Raw genomic sequence first — 20,623 nt, 5'->3', positions numbered from 1 at the left:
CCTGGGAATTCCCTGGTGGTCAGGGAATTCCCTGGCAGTCCAGTGATTAGGACTCCATGCTTTTATTGCAGGGGGCATGGGTTTGACCCCTGGTCGGGGAACTAAGATCCTGCAAGCCGTGGGCTGTGGCTGGAAATAATAATAAAATAAAATAAAAAAATTAAATAAAATAAATTTTAAAAAGACTGTGCCACCCCTCAAAACACCAGTGACCCAACAACTTCTTGAAATTGAAATATCTACCTAGGAACTCAGTAGAAAAGCAATGGTTTTTCCTATAAATACAGGGTTCATTTAAAGCTGACTTTTTTTTTCACACTCATGTATAATAACTTTTTTTTTTTTTTTTGCGGTGCGGGCCTCTCACTGTCGCGGCCTCTCCCGTTGCGGAGCACAGGCTCCGGACGCGCAGGCTCAGCGGCCATGGCTCAAGGGCCCAGCTGCTCCGCAGCATGTGGGATATTCCCCGGATCGGGTCACGAACCCGTGTCCCCTGCATCGGCAGGCGGACTCTCAAACACTGCACCACCAGGGAAGCCTTTATAATAACTTTTGACAAAGTTTTCTGCACTAGTCCCATGTCTAAAACATCAGTGCCCAGTCCGTCCTGCCATCCCCATGCCTGCTCTCCTTTCACACACCTACACACACATGACAGGCACGGCAGAGGTTTAAACCAGATGCAACATCAATAAGTGTGGGACTTCCCAGGTGGTGCAGTGGTTAAGAATCCACCTGGCAATACAGGGGACACGGGTTCGATAACTGGTCTGGGAAGATCCCACATGCCGCAGAGTGACTAAAGCCGTGCACCACAACTACTGAGCCTGTGCTCTGAGCCTGTGAGCCACAAATACTAAGCCCACATGCCTAGAGCCCGTTGCTCCGCAACAAGAGAAGCCACCGCAATGAGAAGCTCACACACCCCAACGAAGAGTAGCCCCCAGCTCACCGCAACTAGAGAAAGCCCGCACGCAGCATTGAAGACCCAATGCAGCAAAAAAATTAATTAATTTTTTTTTTAAAAAAGGCCTCTGCCTATAAATTATTAAAAAAAAAAATCAACAAGTGTGCCTCCTGCTAGTATACTTCTAACAACACTAGTTTAATGTTCAGCTCTGCAGAGATCAACTGCCATGAACATCTGTGCCACATCAACCAAGAACTATATATGTGTGAGATTAACTTTTCAGATCTCAAATTCTGATGTTAGAATGAAAAAAAAAATTATCCAGGTGAACCCATACATAACCCTACACTCGTAGCAAAACAAAAAGCAAAAAAACAAAAACAAAGAAAACCCTCATACCTATGATATTCTAGGTATAGTAGAGATGAAAGACATTGCTCTTAAGACTCAGTCTGCTGGGAAGAAAAATAAGCAAACAGCGAACAGCGTGCTAGAGGGAGGAGAACACAGGATGGGAACCTCAATTCAGAGCACAGTGGACGGCCAGAGAACACCTCCCAGGGCTTTGAAGGGACTGGACAAAAGGGGAGGGGACAACATGTGAAGAAGAAGCAGCCACATGTCCAGAGGTGTGGAGGTGAGCCGTCCAAGATCTGGGAACTATCTGGGTTGGAAAGGACAGGCATGGTGTATGTATGGGGAGAAACAGGAAGTAAGCCTGGAGAGAACTAAACCATTGCTTAGGTGGGAGGCAATGCTGACAGCAAGACTGAAGGCAAAGAAGAGCCACTAAAGCATTTTTGGGGAGTGACAGGCATGAGCACAGCAACAGTGTGGACAATGTCTTGAAAGAAGTCCAGATCGGCAGCTGGGAAGTCAACCACTGGACAGTTATCCAGGCAAGAAATGATGGATGCAGGCGAGGGAGGGTGGGGGTAATTCCAAGGGAAATTCAGCAAGTAGAACTGGTGGGACCCCAGGAGCCAGGAAGGGTGTGCGAGGATGGAGGAGCGCTGGAGAGAGATGACTTGAGATTTCTTTCCCATGCATTTCTGCGGAGGGAAAATATGGGTAGTGCAGCACCTGTGGCTGGAAGCAGTTGAGACTGGGTACTAGTGACTAGGTGTCTAGTCCTGAATAAACTTAGTTCATGAATATCAAAGGGCAATGCCCAGGAGACAGCTGGATAAGTGGGAAAGGAACCCAGGAACAGGCTCAGGGCAAGAAATCACCTGGGAGTCACCAACAAATGGAGGATACAGAGTATGCAGAGGGTACAACCAGTGAGCTAAGGAGGGGGTTCTGAGGCATGACACATTCACAGGCAGAAAAAACCCTCAGAAACGGAAGAACCATGAGACAGGAAGAAAGTCAGCCTAGAGTGGTGAAATCTAAAACTTTCCCCAGGGACTTCCTTGGTGGCGCAGTGGTTAAGAATCCGCCTGCCAATGCAGGGGACACGGGTTCATGCCCTGGTCTGGGAAGATCCCACATGCCTCAGAGCAACTAAGCCCATGTGCCACAGCTACTGAGCCTGCGCTCTAGAGCCCGCGAGCCATGACTACTGAGCCCACGTGCCACAACTACTGAGCTCGCACAGCTAGAGCCCGTGCTCTGCAACAAGACAAGCCACCCTCGATCAATGATAAGCCTGCTCACCGCAACCAAGGGCAGCCCCCGCTCGCGGCAACCAGAGAAAGCCCGCGTGCAGCAACAAAGACCCAACGCAGCCAAAAGTAAAAAAATAAATTAATTAAAAAAAGAAACTTTCGTCAGAGCAATTGGTCATTGTCAATTGTTACAGAAAAGTAAACTAAGGAATCAACAGCTTTAATGGGCCTTAGGGACTAGGTGATTATTGGTGACTTTAGCAAGAAAAGCTTTACCATAGCCATTAACATTCTCCAACTCCTCCGAACTTCTGACAACACTTGCTGACTGTACCATTTATTCGGCACTTGTCACACCTTCAATAATCAGACCGAAGTCCTTCCTATGCAAGAGACTAGGAATACAAAGATGGACAACCTGCATTCCAGGATCCTGGAATCTGGAAGTCAGAGGTCTTGGATGGACCTGGAGGGTATCATGCTTAGTGAAATAAGTCAGAGAAAGACAAATACCGTATGTTATCACTTAGATGTCGAATCTAAAAAATAAGACAAACTAGTGAATATAACAGAAAAAAACCCCACAGACTCACAGATAGAGAGAACCAAACTAGTGGTTACCAGTGGGAAGAGGGAAGCGGGGAGCGATAAGATAGGGGTAGAGTATTAAGAGGTACCAACTGCTATGAATAGAATAAATAAGCTTCGAGGATATGTTGTACAGCACATGGATTATAGCCAATATTTTACAGTAACTATAAATGGAGTATAATCTACAAAAATTTGAATTGCTATATTGCTACACCTGATCTAGTATAATACTATAAGTCAACTATATCTCAAAAATTAATAAATAAAAATGTTTTTAAAATACGAGGGAAAAAAAGTCAGAGGTCTAACAGCTGAGCACAGTACTACAAAAGGGTAAATGCCACAGGAGAAGAGTAAAGGGATTATATTTAGTTGGGTTTGGAAGACATTTATTAAACACCTACCACGTGGTTGGGTAGTAGGTTAGCACCCGTGAGTCAGACCTAGACATGTGAGCCCCACGAGGTCAAGGGCTTTATCTAATCACTGTTGTGGTCCCAGTACTTAACAGTGTGCCTGGCCCTTTGTCAGAAATCAATAAATATTCACAGAATGAACCAATGAATGGAAGACACGACCCTTTTTTCTCAGAGGCAGACAAGGGTGAAAGCTTCAGTGGCTTTATTTTCATATGCATGTATCTCCTATACTAGACCAAGTTCCTAGAGTCCCATAAGTCATACATGGTAACTCTACAGCTATGAAACACTGCCTCGCATCTAGCAGACAATCAAGAGACCAATTGAGAGGAGGGTAGTGATGACAAGGGACTTGCAGTGATGCTGGTCACAATATATTTCTTAACTTGGGCGAGTACCTACACAGGTGCAGTCACTTTGTGATTAATTCACTGAACCACACACTTGTAATTTACACCCATTCCTGTATGCTATATTTTTAATTAACAGGGTTTTCGGGTTTTTTTTTAAGAAAGTAATGTTAGGGGCTTCCCTGGTGGCGCAGTGGTTGAGAGTCCGCCTGCCGATGCTGGGGACACGGGTTCGTGCCCCGGTCCAGGAAGATCCCACATGCCGCGGAGCGGCTGGGCCCGTGAGCCATGGCCGCTGAGCCTGCGCGTCCGGAGCCTGTGCTCCGCAATGGGAGAGGCCACAACAGTGAGAGGCCCGCGTACCGCAAATGAAATAAAAGAAAGTAACGTTAGGGAATTCCCTGGCGGGCGGTCCAGCAGTTAGGACTCCATGCTTCTATTTCAGGGGGCGCAGGTTTGATCCCTGGTCAGGGAACTAAGTTCCCACAAGCCACGTGGCACAGCCAAAAAAAAAAAGGTATGTTAATTAATTTTTTTTCTCCATAACTACGCTTTATAAAACAAGTCCATCTTAACAGCTACAGAACAGGATCGCTAAGGCCTCCAGTAAGTTGGGGATGAGAAAAAGAACACTGAGAAGTCAACATCTGACTAGCAGCAAAGAGGACAGGCCATGGCCTCAAGGAGACAGCATCACGGTTAGCAAGTAGGAATCACAATGCCCAAATGGGTCCTCATCACTATCAACACCGCAACGCCTGGACAGCACCAGGCTCATGTGCTCAGGGAGCCGTGCTGGTCAGAAGTGTCAGCAGGATGGCCAAAGAGCCTGCAGTGACAGCACGGCTGCTGCAGAGCAGGAACCACGGTGCAGGCGAACAGGTCCCCTGTAGACTCCCTGCGAGGTATGTACTTCTGCTCCTTCCCATGGAATCCTAGCAACTCTCCAAACGAGACATGATCTCCTTTTCACAGATGGAGAAAGGGGTTCAGAAGAAACAGATGAAGAGTGGTGGAACTGGGACGTTAACACAAGCACGCTGACTCCAAAGCCCCATCGAGCTGTGTGGACCTACTGGAGATCTACTGCAATCCCTGCTGCAAGGAGAGACATCATAAAGCTTTGAGTCTATCACACCAAGACCTTGAACCCCACAAAGACCTGCAAAAAGAGCCTCATGGCAGGCTGGGGATTAGCTCTTCTCAGATGTACAAAACACAAGCTTTTCCACTTCCAGCATGACGTCCCGTGATCGTGTCCCTCCATAACCCAAATGGTCAATCCAGCACAGCCTCTAGCTTGTGTCCCTCCAGAGTCACACAAGGAGGGCTCTGCCTGCAATGCCTTCAGAAGAATACTCACTGCCCCTTATTCAATTGCTATGTGTCACTCCGTCGTCCTGCTACTTATGCTTTCAGAGGTTTACTTTCTCAGGACTTCCCTGGTGGTGCAGTGGTTAAGACTCCGTGCTCCCAATGCAGGGGGCCCGGTCCTGGTCAGGGAACTAGATCCCACATGCATGCCACAGCTAAGGAGTCCATGTGTGGCAACTAAGGAGCCCGCACACCGCAACTAAGACCCAGCACAACCAAAATAAATTAATTAATAAGTAAATATTAAAAAATTTTTACTTTCTCTATAAGGGGGGTAGAGGAAAATGAAGCCACTGACTAACTAAAATAGCATGTTTTACAACCTAAATGTCTATCGACATATGAATGAATAAAGAAGATGTGACACGAATATACAATGGAATACTACTCATCCATAAAAAAGAATGAAATAATTGCCATTTGCAGCAACGTGGATGGACCTAGAGATTATCATGCTAAGTGAAGTCAGACAAAGACAAATACCATATGATATCACTTACATGTGGAATCTAAGATATGACACAAATGAACTTATCTATGAAACAGGAAACAGACTCAAAGACACAGAGACTAGACCTGTGGTTGCCAAGGGGGGGTGGGGGGGAGGAAAGATTGGGAATTGAGGTCAACAGATGCAAACTATTATATATAGAATGAATAAACAACAAGGTCTGACTGTATAGCACAGGGAACTCTATTCGATATCCCGTGACAAACCATAATGGAAAACAACATGAAAAAGAATGTATAAATATATGTATAAATGAATCACTTTGCTGTACAGCAGAAATTAACACAACATTGTGAATCAACTGTACTTCAATAAAATAAACTTTTAATGCATGTTTTAGCTCATTAGAAAAATCAACAGGTCCCCAGGAAATGCAGCCCCCCCCGAACAGTAGGGCTCTTAACCAATCTCCTCACCAAACTCAACTACTGGAGAAATTCTGGAGAAAGTTTGCGCAGACAACCAATACACCATACAACAGAAACATGTCCTCAGAAATCCCCCACTGGGACTTCCATGCTGGTGCAGTGGTTAAGAATCTGCCTGCCAATGCAGGGGACACGGGTTTGATCCCTGGTCCGGGAAGATCCCACATGCCGCGGAGCAACTAAGTCCCTGTGCCGCAAACTACTGAGCCTGCGCTCTAGAGCACACATGCTGCAACTACTGAACCTGTGTGCTTGCAACTACTGAAGCCCGTGCGCCTGGAGCCCGTGCTCCGCCAACAAGAGAAGCCACCGCAGTGAGAAGCCCGCGCACTACAAGGAAGAGTAGCCCCCACCCGCCGCAACTAGAGAAAGACTCCGCGCAGCAATGAAGACCCAACACAGCCAAAAGAATAAAAATTTAAAAAAAAAAGAAAAGAAAAGAAACCTTCCACTGAGACAAAGGGCAGTCATACCACAGCTGCTTTGATAGAAATGCCAGGCTGATTCCAATGCACCTGTTGGCAGAGGTGCTAACCCATGAGCTGCACAGATGTGGCAGGCTACCCGTGGCTCCTGGGTATTTGCCCCGGGTTCCAAGTTCTATTCCTGCGTAGAACTACTTATTATCAGTCCTATCATAAATTTACTAGAGCAGTGAAGACCTCAACTGTTTCAGTTTACAAAGTATCTGCATTTCTTTTGTCGAAAAAAGAGAAAACATTTTAAATAGTAGCATCTCAGATCTTAACACTGCTGTTTTACAGCAGAAACTGAAGTTTGTAATACATATAATTATGTCTCATCTGTGTTGATGAAAGGAAGAACACTAATAACCCCAATGGGACAATACAAAATTACACACAGAGCTTCGGACAGTGTCTGTCATGTCGAATCTCTCTAATTCAGTAAGGACATACTCTGTTGCCTACAAGCCACTCTGAACTCAAAAGAACCTAAAAAGCTACCATGTTTTCCCACCCTATGGCTCTGCTCAGCACTTCTGCAACTCCAATCCATGCTATGAAAGGCCTATATTCAGAGGAATGCAAGCTGCCCAAAGCAGGGAGAGTTTTTCTCAAAAGATGATGCATCTACCTTCCTCTAAGATAGAGAAGATAATCGTTTTGGTTCAAAAGATCTACTCTTCTAAAAATAAAAAAAAAAAAAAAAAAAAAAGATCTACTCTTCTAGCATTTCTTGAGTTAAAGTAAAAAATCTAGTTCATATCAACAAGCATTTCATTAAACAAAATTAGGTGGCATCCCTAATATGAATTTGACAGCAAGATATTAACGTTCATTATATATTTTTAAATGCGCCATTAAACAGGCACCTAAGCCATCTAGAATGTACACTGACGCCAAGCTCTGTGGTTGGCAATGTGCCCACAATCCTATCCTGGTGAAGTGATGTCCAAGAGGAAGTACAAATGTGACCCAGCAAAGGGACAGTGATCTCCCAGCAACAGCAAAGCAACTGGGTTTAAGTGCTGAAAACTAGTATTAGAAGGGATAACTGAGCAAGGAAATAACACACTCTTCATCCATTGATTCAACAAATATTTGAGTGTCCTACCGGGTGCAATTCTAAATAAGGTGACGCAAGGAGGTGAGAGAGTTAACTATTCCGATGTCTGAAGGAAGTGCTGTCCCCACAGAATGAACAGCCAATGCAAAGGCCCATTTGTAGGACCCTGTGGATCTTTGTAAGGACTTTGGCTTTTATTGAGAGTAAAATGGGAAGCTACTGCAAGGTTGTGAGCAGAAGCAGGGAAACTGCTAACCAAACCTTCCTTCATTTTTTTTTTTTTTTTTTTTTTTTATTTTTGCGGTACGCGGGCCTCTCACTGCTGTGGCCTCTCCTGTTGCGGAGCATAGGCTCCGGACACACAGGCCCAGCAGCCATGGCCCACAGGCCCAGCCGCTCTGTGGCATGTGGGATCCTTCCCTGGACCGGGGCACGAACCCGTGTCCCCAGCATCGGCAGGCGGACTCTCAACCAATGCACCACTAGGGAAGCCCAACCTTCCTTCATTTTAACAGAATCACTCTGGTTGCTACGATGAGAACAGAGTATAGACAGAAGACAAGAGTAGATCAGGGAGATGAGTCAGGATTCTACTGCAGTGACCCAGCTGAGAGATGCTGGTGGCTTGGATCAGAGTGGAAGCAGTGGAGATGAAAAGTGGTCAGATTGTGGACATGTAGGTAAGGAGGTAGGGTCAACAAGATTCCTTAATGGATTGGATACAAGTGAACGTAAGAGGAGTCAAGAATGGCTCCAAAGTCTTAGGCCTGAGCAACTAGAAGGCTGAAAATGTCATCAACTAAGATGGGGAAGGCTGCAGGTTGAGCACATTTGAGGGAAGCGCAGGACTTAAATATTGGACGTACTGAGATTCCTGTTATACGTCTAAGTGAAGATGTCAGGGAGTTACAGATGAGTCCTTAATGTTTGGTTATTTAACAAACACTTACTGAGAACTCACATAGACTGGTTGTTAGCCCATGTGTGAGCCTCACTCGGGCAAAAGTGAAGTAAAACATAGTCCCTGATGCTGAGAGGCTCCGTCTAGAGAGGAAGACAGACTAAAGAAGCAAGGACCGCCCTGGGTGGGGGAGAATTCTACAACGGAGGTCTGGTAGGACACTTTAGCAGCACAGCAGAGGGACACTCAATCATGCCAGCCTAGGAGGACTGCCTAGGAGACAGAGACACCAACGGAAAGATGAGCAGGGGCTATCCAGTGTAAGGAAAAGGAAGGAGGATGCAGGGAGAGAAGGAACTCTAGGGAAAAGAAGCAACATCTATCTGTGAGAGGAAGCACACAGGGCCCCAGGACCTACGAGAAATCCAGTTCAGGTGGATGTTGGCAAGGGCCAAGAGATGACAGTGCCTCAGAACCCCACCAAAAGATTACAAATGCCAACCGCGTCATAGAGGTTCGGAGTTGAAGATTTGAAAAGTACTTGACCTGTGTGACCGGTAGTGAGAAAACAATTATAGGATACTCCAGGCAAGCTGTGGAATTGTAAAACGCTAAGAGCTGAAAGGACCCTCTTCTATAGATGAATATACCTAATAAGTAACTGGCAAAGTTGGACCGGAATGCAAGTTTCCTAAATTAGTGGCCATACACTGATTTGAGATGCTAGTGCTGTTACTAAAAAGTGAATGACCCAACGAGCGGGTAACAAATGCTTTTACAATTCTGGAGGTTTCCAGTTTTCTGCTTTCAATAAAGTTAAAGGGAGGTGGGTGGCAAGCTGGCTGATTCATAAATACACATCAGGTTCTGACATATAAATAGAAAGATGAAAACTGGGTGACCTTGATATACAAAAGTTCTTCCATTCCCATCTACTTACGTCAACAAGGTTTCTCAAAGTTTTACATCTAAACAAGCAAACACATCTTGTTCTAGCATTAAGTAGGAATCATCCTCCAATACATGAAGTAATTGGGTGGGGGAGCTCCACCTGTTCTCATCAAGTTGACTTTCCATCATAATTCTACCTTTTGTGTCTAATTACTTACCAAAATGTATATACTACTTGATCTGATTAATTATGCTAATAACTGTACTGATGCAATTCAAAGGAAATTAACACTGAAGAGACTTATGAGAACAGGAAATAAAGTCATTCCAATGTACTACATATTTCTGTTGCAGAAGGATGACAGAGTGATAACGACAAAAAAATTTTCAAGCATAAAAATAAATTAACATTTTTGTGGAGGAAGTGGAATTGAAATAAGATTTCAAGGAGAAAAAAATGAAAAATTAACATTTCTGATTCAGTGAAGAGCTTATTCATGTATTCTTAAATGATGATAATAGGTCAAATTATTACAGTATTTAGAGCACATTAAGAGAAGGAAACAATTATTTTAAAACGTCAACATTTCCAATATATCAGAAATTACATATTTTGCTACTCTTTACTCATGTGATAAAGAAACTGATGTCAAAACCATGTGACAGGGATAAAGAATTCTCCAAAATTCTCTTAGCAGAAATGGATGCAAACATGTTTTAAAGACCATAGTCCAAAATCACAAGTCAGCACCCTTAGCATCCCCCTTCTACTACAAGCTCTGTGTAGAGCCTGAGAGAGACTACCAACCTGCACAGAGACAGAGCTCACCCTCCACAATGCGGGAGGAGGCAATCCTACAGACAACTGCAGAACTCTGGACTTCCATATAGGAACAGGCAAACAAACAGAGGATGTTTGCTGAGATATGACAAAACAGCTCTTCAGCTGAGGGGAAGGGAGGTATGGATATCAGACCAGACAGCATACTTCCAGCCTGATTAAAGCAATAAAGAAGCACAACTCAACTTCAACAACACACACACAAAATTCTTATGCTTCTACCACGTATGTACCAGGCAAAATTCTTACCTTACCAAAGCTCTACAGTAATGTGCCACAAGTCATACAAAAAGCAAGTGGTAGAATCTTCTGTCACTATTATTGTGAAAATGAATGCTCCACCAAAATGAAATGTGGGATCACAGGGGATGGTGGTGGTGGGATGAATTGGGAGACTGGGATTGACATATATACACTAATATGTATAAAATGGATAACTGATAAGAACCTGCTGTATAAAAAAAAAGAAAGAAACATTAAATGGAGCATCTTGGTTTGCAAAAAGAGCTGATGGACAACAAGGACGATGAAAATTTTCTAGCTGCATAATTGGGGGATGGGACTCTCGTGATTTTATAAATACTGCGAAGGACGAGTTTCCTGTACTTGGATCATTTGGGGGAATAACTTTTTAAAATACAGTCATGAAATCAAGATTCATGATACTTAACTTAGAACCAAACTTTCAGCCTTATATCATCACTAACAGTAATATCACCAAGATCATCCAAGATTCATGAATCACCACATTTGAAATAAGATTTTTTAAAAATAAAACATTCAGTAAGAACCAAAAGTCTTTATACTGCTAAAGAAACCACAATTTTTAAGTGTTTATCTCATTTTTCTTATCTTTCATTATCCCTATTTTTGTTTTTAATTATATTGATTATACTTACATAATTTGCATTTTCAGACACATGACACATTACAATAACAAGATGATCAAATGCTTTAATGATAAATTGGTTTAATGATAGAAAGTTTAATGGACAAGAAAGCACATAAACACACACACACACACACACACACACACACATACAGAATATACATTCAAACGTTTTTATTGATTTAAAAAATTGAGACACACGTCTAAAAGACCTTAGAGATCTTAAGCAATTCCAACAGCACCATCTCAGATCCCACTAGCAAAAAAGGTCAGGTCTTCAGCCATGGAATTCCCAAAACACAACCTGTCCTCCATCACAGGACCTCATGAGAGCAAGACTCAACAAAGAAATAATATCAATGAAAAGACAACCTACACGACTTCTCTGGTGGTGCAGTGGATAAGAATCCCCCTGCCAATGCAGGGGACACAGGTTCGAGTCCTGGTCCAGGAAGATCCCACATGCCGTGGAGCAACTAAGCCCGTGCGTCACAACTGCTGAGCCTGCACCCTAAAGCCCGCGAGCCACAACTACTGAAGCCCCGCATGCCACAACTACTGAAGCCCGCGTGCCTAGAGCCCGTGCTCCGCAACAAGAGAAGCCACCGCAATGAGGAAGCCTGCTCACCGCAACCAAGAGTAGGCCTGCTCACCACACCTAGAGAAAGCCCCGCGCGCAGCAATGAAGACCCAATGCAGCCAAAAATAAATAAAATGGAATCTTAAAATAATAAATAAATATAAAGCAACATAACTCAAAAGATAATTTTAAAAAAAGAAAAGACAACCTACAGAATGGAGAAAAATATTTGCAAATGATGCAACTAACAAGGGATTAATTTCTAAAATTATATAAACAGCTCATACAGCTCAATATAAAAAAAATCAAAATGGGCAGAAAACCTAAATAGACATTTCTCCAAAGAAGACATACAGATAGCCAACAGGCACATGAAAGATGCTCAATATCATTAATTATTAGAGAAATGTACATCAAAACTACAATGAGGTATCACACCTCACGTTGGTCAGAATGGCCATCATCAAAAAGTCTACAAACAACAAATGCTAGAGAAAAGGGAACCCTCCTACACTGTTGGTGGGAATGTTTAAAAAAAATAATAAAGAAATAATATCAGGGCAGAAGACCTAAGCAAATGCTACAGGTACAGTGAGCTGGAGTTAGGTGACCACAGACAGTGTGCATCAGAAACACACCTTCAAAGACTTTCCAACAAGAAATGAGGCAGCAGCTGAGGAAAGGCCAGCAGCAGCAAGACCTGCTGCTTGCGCTTCATTCTGGCAGGCATGTGCTAGGCACTGGCACAATGAACAAGAGGGGAATTTCAGGCAGAGCAAACAGCAAGCGTGAAGAGCCCTGGGCAGGGGGGAAGCATGATGGGCCAAGCTGGGATGTGGCCGGAATCAAGAGCAAAGGGGAGAGTGGCAGGAGGTCAGCAGGGCCAGATTCCGTCAGACCTCCCAGGCAGCAGCTTGAGGCGGTACAAAGCAGACAATGCCAGCTCCGAGAAAAACAGCAAAAGAACCAAAGCAGTCCCATGGTTCTGGGAGCACCTGATGGAGGGAGGGTGCGGAATGAGTGATCTGGCCGGATGGGGATGTCTGCCGAGGTTCCAGGAAACCCGGCAATGGGAGCCGGAGCCGGAGCCGGAGCCGGAGGTCCAGGGAGCATTCCAGAGCGCTCCAAAAGCAGATGCTGACTCACGGTCAGGCCGAGCTGAGGTGACAGCCCCCACCTCTGAGGGGACTGCAATGTCCTCTCTTGGTCTGTATTATTCATACACTGTCCGACTGACCTCCCTCAAAATACGTCCGAGGGCTGGTCCCTGCTTGTGGAGAAAGTTCAAAACAGGCATAGATTTAGTAAAGGAAAAACCTGGATTCCAATCCAAGTTCTATCACTTATTAGCTACATGACCTCAGGCAAGTCAAAAATTCTCCTAACATCTTCCAGTGTTATCCATCAGTGGGGAAGACACCTGCCCCACTTCAAAGGAAGAGATAAGGAAATGCTTTAATGATAAATTGGCTTGATGAGCTGTTTAAGCAGCTTGTAACTGTAAAATACTGACAGACTTTCTCTCATATTTCCTTATGACCTGACTTCCTCATAATACAGTATTCTTCACAATGACATTCAACAAATGTTCATTTAGTACATACTAATTAAATGCTAGGCTCTGAATAAGCAATACCAATGTACAGTATTAGGGTGCAGCGGGGTTTTTTACTGTCTAGTCACTGCAACACGAATAGCACAGTTAAACATGGTTTCAACTGTGGCTTCAAAGCCTAATTCAAATAGTCTTATGAATTAAAAGAATAAAAGGATAATTACAAATGATGGTCTGCCTAACTCAGTTCAACAAACACGGTATCCAACACTGTAATGGGCATTAAGGCAGAAATAAATGAGACGCTCTTATAGAACTTTTACTATAGCGGGGGAAGCAGTCAACAAATAACCCCAGCACTAGGCAAAATGTGGTGAAACTATGGAAGCATTAGAGACAAAATATAATTCTGATTAAGAAAATGGATAACAAAGTTCCCTGGGGGAAGTATTAACAAAACTGAAACCTTGAAAGGATTAGAGGCCATTCCAGAGAGAAGACCAGGAGCAAAAGTATAAATGAAAGCAGTTCCACAGATGTGTGTGTGTGTGCATTTGGGTGTGGGGAAGCGGGACAAGAGTGGAAAAATAGTCTGGTGGGACTTCCCTGGTGGCACAGTGGTTAGAAATCCACCTGCCAATGCAGGGGACACAGAATTTGAGCCCTGGTCCGGGAAGATCCCACATGCCGCGGAGCGACTAAACTCATGCGCCACAACTACTGAGCCTGTGCTCTATCAGCCCGCGAGCCACAGCTACTGAAGCCTGCGCACCTACAGCCTGTGCTCCGCAACAAGAGAAGCCACCGCCGAGCCACAACTACTGAAGCCTGCGCGCCTACAGCCTGTGCTCCGCAACAAGAGAAGCCACCGCCGAGCCACAACTACTGAAGCCCTGCGCGCCTACAGCCTGTGCTCCGCAACAAGAGAAGCCACCGCCGAGCCACAACTACTGAAGCCTGCGCGCCTACAGCCTGTGCTCCGCAACAAGAGAAGCCACCGCGATGAGAAGCCGACACAACTGCAACAAAGAGTAGCCCCCGCTCACCGCAACTAGAGAAAGCCTGCACGCACAGCAAGGAAGACCCAACACAGCCATAGATAAATAAGTAAATTTATTTTTTAAAAAAATTTTAATAAATAAATAAATAGTCTGAGACCACATTTGGGGGCCAGGGGGATGTGCACTGTGCTGAAATATCTGACCTATAGCCTGGGCAGTGAAGAGGCATCCAAGGTTTCCAAAAAGGAGAGTGGCGCAGTCAGAGCTACACTAAGGAAGACCGCTCTGATGGCAGTGCAGACTGAGAAGCTATTTTAATTGGCGAAGAAGTCACAGCGCAGTAAACAGCAAAATAAAGAGGAGAGGGAATGGCACCTAAAGTCATGGATATATATTCAGGTAAAGAAGTTTAAACTGTTTTTTTTCCCCATCCAGTGTTACTTCTTGCTCTCTCTAGACTTGTCCTTTAGGAGGAAATACGAGAATGTGATTTTTTTTTTTTTTTTTTTGCGGTACGCGGGCCTCTCACTGCCGTGGCCCTTCCCGTTGTGGAGCACAGGCTCCGGACGCGCAGGCTCAGCGGCCATGGCTCACGGGCCCAGCCACTCCGCGGCATGTAGGACCTTCCCGGACCGGGGCACGAGCCCGTGTCCCTGCATCTGCAGGCGGACTCTCAACCACTGCGCCACCAGGGAAGCCCCACCACAATTTTAAGGTGAGTTTTTAAGAATGATTTGCCATGTCAGCCTAGCAAAGCTTACTCTAGAGTTCTAATTAATCTTCATGTATAAAACAAACTTTAATGTGATGTATGGGACTTCCCTGGCGGTCCAGTGGTTAAGACCCTACGCTTCCAATGCAGGGGGTGCGCGTTCGATTCCTGGTGGGGGAACTAAGATCCCACATGCTGTGTGGCATGGCCAAAACAAACAAACAAAAATGTAATATATGGACCACAATCGCTATTTTTGCCTTCTACAACCAAACTAATTTAGGCTAAGATAAAATACTTGTTAACTCAGGGCAGCGACAACATTGAGAAAAATTAGAGCTCTCAAGAGAAGCTGAACAGGGTGTTGTTTTCTCTTATAAAGGAGGGGAGAAAGCAATCAAGATCTATATTGCCAGGCCACTGAGTACAAAGCAATCTGCATTTCCATTTCCTTTTGGGTCAAGTACCTCTGAAACCATTCTGTAGCCATTTCCAAGTAGCCACTTTCCAGGTTGAAAGTGTAAACTTGTGTTCACCGGGCATGCCTTAGTCAATTCTTCTTAAACAAGGCCAATAGCTGGGACAAATATATGATCTGAATTCATTATTTTTCTCATCCATAAGTGATGAGATGAAGTGTTGGACTCCAGGGCCTCCGAGGTTCCTTCTAGCTCTAAAACTGTCCTTTTTTGTTGATGTCCTTGGGCCCTTTGCCTTCTCCCAAATTCCTTTAACAGGCACAGAGCAAATATGCAGGGGGTAGAGTATCGACTTTGCTTCCAGGCCCTCCTGTACCACAATGTTCAGACTTGAGGCTTCCAAAGGAGGTCCAGTTTGTTAATGCTGACCATCCTTTAAAACAAAAACAAAAACAAAAACTTCAAATTCCTTGGAGAAAAGGCACTAAGGACTGGACTAAAGAATCAAGACATAATTGCAGCAAACTGACTGCAGTAAAGAATTTTTGAAGTCCAATGCTCCTTTGGACTTTTTCTTAATAACAAAAAAATTATAAAATCTTACAATGACAAAGTATTTGTTAATGCCCAAAAGATACAACATGCTTTAAAAACTGCATGAAAATAGACCCTTTCTTAGGAGTATCTTCCTCCTTGATGAGAAATAGGGACAGCAGAGTTAAGAGTTCCCTTAATGGCTCATTCCTAGCTCCTACTTGACACGTTACAGAAATAACACATTTATACTGATTATCCACTGAGAAAAGGTGATGATTGAGGAACGCACAATAATAAGAAGCGAGTTAGTTCACCTTTTAGGATCTTAGTTTCCGCCTCTGTAGTGACTAAATTATTTAGATGGTTACCAAGGTCATTTTGTTTCTAAATGCTACACTCATCTGCCAGTTTCGGTCTCCTTCCCCCTAGGAGGGCTGGATCTCAGGTTAATATTTGGGTCCAACTATGTGCCAGGCATCGTGCTAGGAGCGCTGGGAATACGGCCATCAACAACAAAAACGTCCCACATAACACGAATATACTATGGAAAGGGCGGCGGGGGGGGGGGGGTGCGAAGGGGGACTGAGAAAATTCTAATATAACAGGTACATTTCCTAAAAGAGCTGGCATCCTGGTTTGGCTTTGACTTACTAGTAATAGTACCAATAAAAAACATGTAAAATTTTTTAAAATTAAAAAAGGCATTCAACCAGGGGCAAATTCAACATAAACTTCTGGGACATAAAGCAGGCAGATCCCAAGCCCTGGGAGCTACAGTCGAGATTAACTAATCAATAAAGAAGTTCCATAGCGCCAGCTGCTGTGCCTGGGCCCCGTGCGCCAAAGTAGTCCAGACCTGGAGGGAAAAATGTAAAACCAAAATGGAGGAGGGGCTACGGCAGAGTCTGCTCCGGAGCAAAAACCTCGTGGCTCGCTTCTCATGGCGCCAACCAGCCTTCCTGCTCCGCTCTCCCTGACCCTAGGAGGCATCATCCCACCTCGCCAAACCCAGCGCGCATCACCTATTTCTCGCAGGCTCCCCTTGAGGAGCCCGGGCACCAAATGAACTTGTTAAACAGTAGGGTAAACAAGTAGCCACATCTTAAAGGCAGGGGAGAAAAGAAAAATATCTGAGAGGACTCTACCCTTCTCCACCTGCAGAAAAAGCCGCGGGCAAAGCTAGGAAAGCATATCCCTAGTCTCTCCTTGCCTTGCTGAAAAAACAAAGAAAGCAGGCTCCTAGAGGAGTCAGACACCCAGAGAACGACCTCATTCCGCAGATGCAAGACGCGTACGGCCCCAGACAGCTAAGAGCATGGGGCCAGCACAACTTTCTCATTGAAGCCGACCGCGTTTCCTCTTAAAACCCCCCAAAAAGAGAAGCCCCGACTATGATCATTTCACTGATGTCACCTCGCCTATTTGGCTCTCGGGATTTTACCCGGAAACCTCTGCAGTGCCCGGCACCGGCGTCCAGCCCAAGTGGGGCTCCCCTTCCCCGGGACGCCGCCTCACGTTCTCGCAGCCCTCCCGGTCGGGCTACCCGGCTCGCTCCGACCCGGCACCGGGGTTGCGTCGCCGGGCGAGCACATCAACGCCAGGCCGAGGGAAGACGGGTGTACCGGGGATTCGTAGAGGACCCCGCTTAAAGCCCTCTCCCCCACGACTGACTTGAAAAACAATAAGCACCCGCTTTCTCTGCCCCTCCCCCATAGGACCCCAGCCACGAATTACCGCCGCCGGGGAGCGTGCCAGCCCTGTGATCGGTGGCCGGAGTACCCCTGGAACCTCAGATGGCCCGAGTCCCCGGCCGCCCATCCACTGCCGCGGCGCCCGGAGTCTGCGCGGGGAAGACTCTGCACTGGAGTGCGGCCAGCAGCGGAGGCGCGCGGGCCACGCGGTGGCTGCAGGAACTGACATGGCCCGCGGCCGCCGGCCACATGCGGCGCCGCCGGGCCCCGGCCGGGGTGGGGAGAGGTGGGGAGGAGAAGAGAGCGCGGCCCCGGGGCCCCGCCGTACCTTGCCGCTGGCCGTGCCCCCGCTAACGCCGATCAGGAAGGGCTCGCCGCCGTTGGGCTGCTGGTGGTTCTGCAGGGTCTGCTCGCTGTCCCCAGCCATGGCTCGCGCCGCCCCTCCTCCCACTGCCTGTGCGAACGGACGCACGCTCCCCGCCCGCGCCGGGCTCCCTCCGCTTTCCCGCAGCCTCCGCTGGGCGCTGCCCAGGTCGAGGCTGACGCGGCTCCCTGCGCACTGCTCGGATCCCGGTGCTGGAGCTGGCTTTCCCGAAGGATCCGAGAGCCTTCCTCTGCCCGCTGCGGCCGCTCCGGTTTACATCCCAGGCAGAGGTCAGCGTGATGCTGCTGCTCCAATCCGGGCGGACAGCGCACTGCTATTCGCCGAGGCAGCGGCGGCGAGGCGTCTGCCCCAGCCTCCGCCCCTCCCGGGCCCCGCCGCCGCCGCCGCCTGGGGTCTCTGGGAAAGGTATGAGCCCGACCCTTCTCCCAACCCGCCTGGTTAACCCTTTCCACGACGACGACCTGCGGCGGGACCAAGGGAAAAGAAAGGAGCCTTCTGCATTTTAATTGGGTATGCTCCCACCTATTTCAAAAGGGATAAAAAGCTAAAAGGACAGATCAAATAATGGAGGAGATGCCTCAGGTTTGATAAGCAAAATTAGAACAAGCTTGGAAGGTTAAGATGAAACAAAGAGTTAATGTCATTTACCCATTATCCAGACTAAAACTTGTGTTCCGAAAAAGAGATTTCTTTTTCCCATCCCGTTTGCCAAAATAATATGTCAGCCTCTGGCGTTAAATATTTCCTCTCTTGGAAACCCCCAAACACCATCCTCCTTAAACGGCGACTCTCTGGAGTCCTTCCTAGAGAAAGGTAATTTGAGGAGCTCATCTGAGGGAAGCCCTCCCTCCTAACATCAACGCCCTTTCTAACCGTAGTTTGAAATCCCAAACACTGAGGTTCCTGTGGAGTTAGGGCTGTGGAAACAATAAATAATACTTAATGTCACGTTGACTTATTAATACCTTTAAGTGAACTGGTTTTTCAGAGATGGGGAATTAGGCACTTGGTTACAAAGGCAGTAGCTGCTGATGACTCAGAACAGCGCCACCTCTGGAGCCAGATTTCTGCATGACTTGCAGTTCCCTGAGCAAATTACTTAATCTCCCTTGCTCAATGTTCTCATCTGTTAAATGGGAATAATAATGGCAGTTACATGCTAGGATTATTATATTAAATGAACTATTGTATTTAAAGTACTTAACGTGGTACCCTGCACAGGTACAAGACCCTATATAAATGATCTATAGGAAAAGCCCCTAAAGGGCTGAAACTGGAAAGGGAAGCTTCGTTTCGGCACAGGGGAGAGAGGGAGGACTAGACTAGTCACAGCCGCTGCCCCTGTGAACCTGGGACTGGTATAAATGAGCTGATGGGGGTCCTACAGTCTAAAGGAGAAGTTAAGCCTATAGCATTCTCTTTCAAAACTTAGTGTTACCTAAAATTCAGAATTATTTTGAAAAAAAATTACTAAAGAAAATTGAGTATTAGAAAAAACAAATGTTCGCTTCACTTTTTAAATATTTCAGGTAACCATCCAAAACCAAACTCCACAGAAGCTCAGACAGGAAACTAAGCTGGGGAGAGCAGCTACCTGGTACCCAGAGGCAGGCATTTGGGAGAGGTTAGCTAGAAGGGTGACTTATCAAATGCCTGTGGGGTGGGTGAGTTTTAGCTGATTCATGTGTCTGCTTCTCCTCCTCCAAGTTTTTCTCCACTAAAAAGATAAGATCTTCAAGGACGTTTGCAGAGCTCTTCACAGCCCAAGGACACGGCCTATTGGAATTTGGAAGTTGATGGACTCATAGCTAAGGGGATATTAGGTAGCTGAGAGGAAGAAGAGGATAAAACACTGCCATGTCCTCCATGAACTTTCCCCAAATCTCTGCCTTTTTTTTTTTATCATTCCTATAACTTTCTTCTACAATATTTTATCATAAGAATTTTCAGACATACAGTTGAAAGATTTTACAGTAAACACTGATATAGCCACCACCTAGATTCTGCTGTTAACATGGTACTATACTTGTTTCATCACACTAGTTGTCTACCCATCCTCTATCACATTTTTATTATTTTTATTATAGTTTGTTTCCCTTTGTTACTCCAAACTGGTTTATACATTTCTTGCTTTGTCTGTCTAGTTTTTTTTTTAATCTTTTCTTTTTTAATTTATTTAATTAATTTATTTATTTTTTGGCTGTGTTGGGTCTTTGTTGCTGAGCGGGCCCACTCTTCGCTTCGGTTCGCGGGCTTCTCACTGTGGTGTCTTCTCTTGCTGCAGAGCATGGGCTCTAGGCACGAGGGCTTCAGCAGTTGCGGTTCGCGGGCTCTAGAGCACAGGCTCTGTAGTTGTGGTGCATGGGCTTAGTTGCTCTGCGGCATGTGGGATCTTCCCCAACCAGGGCTCGAACCCATGTCTCCTGCATTGGCAGGTGGATTCTTAACCAACTGTGCCACAGGGAAGCCCCTGTTTGTCTGTTTTTTAACTACTATATCCC

At 45.7% G+C, this 20,623-nt stretch overlaps 1 protein-coding gene across 2 annotated transcripts in view; it reads right to left on the bottom strand.

Annotated features, from left to right (window-relative positions):
- UCK2 (uridine-cytidine kinase 2) overlaps positions 1 to 18,414 on the bottom strand; it is a 71,532-nt gene extending 53,118 nt beyond the window's left edge. Inside the window, exon 1 of one of the 2 annotated variants that reach the window (XM_032652137.1) lies at positions 18,066 to 18,414. In XM_032652137.1, coding sequence (XP_032508028.1) covers positions 18,066 to 18,164 — 99 coding nt within the window. In that variant the 5' untranslated portion in view covers positions 18,165 to 18,414. Of the gene's footprint in view, positions 1 to 17,780; positions 17,906 to 18,065 lie in introns of those variants that run through there. The other variant, XM_032652145.1, reaches the window with a different exon arrangement.
- Between the last annotated feature and the right edge of the window lie 2,209 nt (positions 18,415 to 20,623).

Source organism: Phocoena sinus, chromosome 1, assembly GCF_008692025.1.
Source record: "Phocoena sinus isolate mPhoSin1 chromosome 1, mPhoSin1.pri, whole genome shotgun sequence".
Classification (NCBI taxonomy): Eukaryota; Metazoa; Chordata; class Mammalia; order Artiodactyla; family Phocoenidae; genus Phocoena; species Phocoena sinus.
This window is presented reverse-complemented; position numbering and strand designations above follow the sequence as displayed.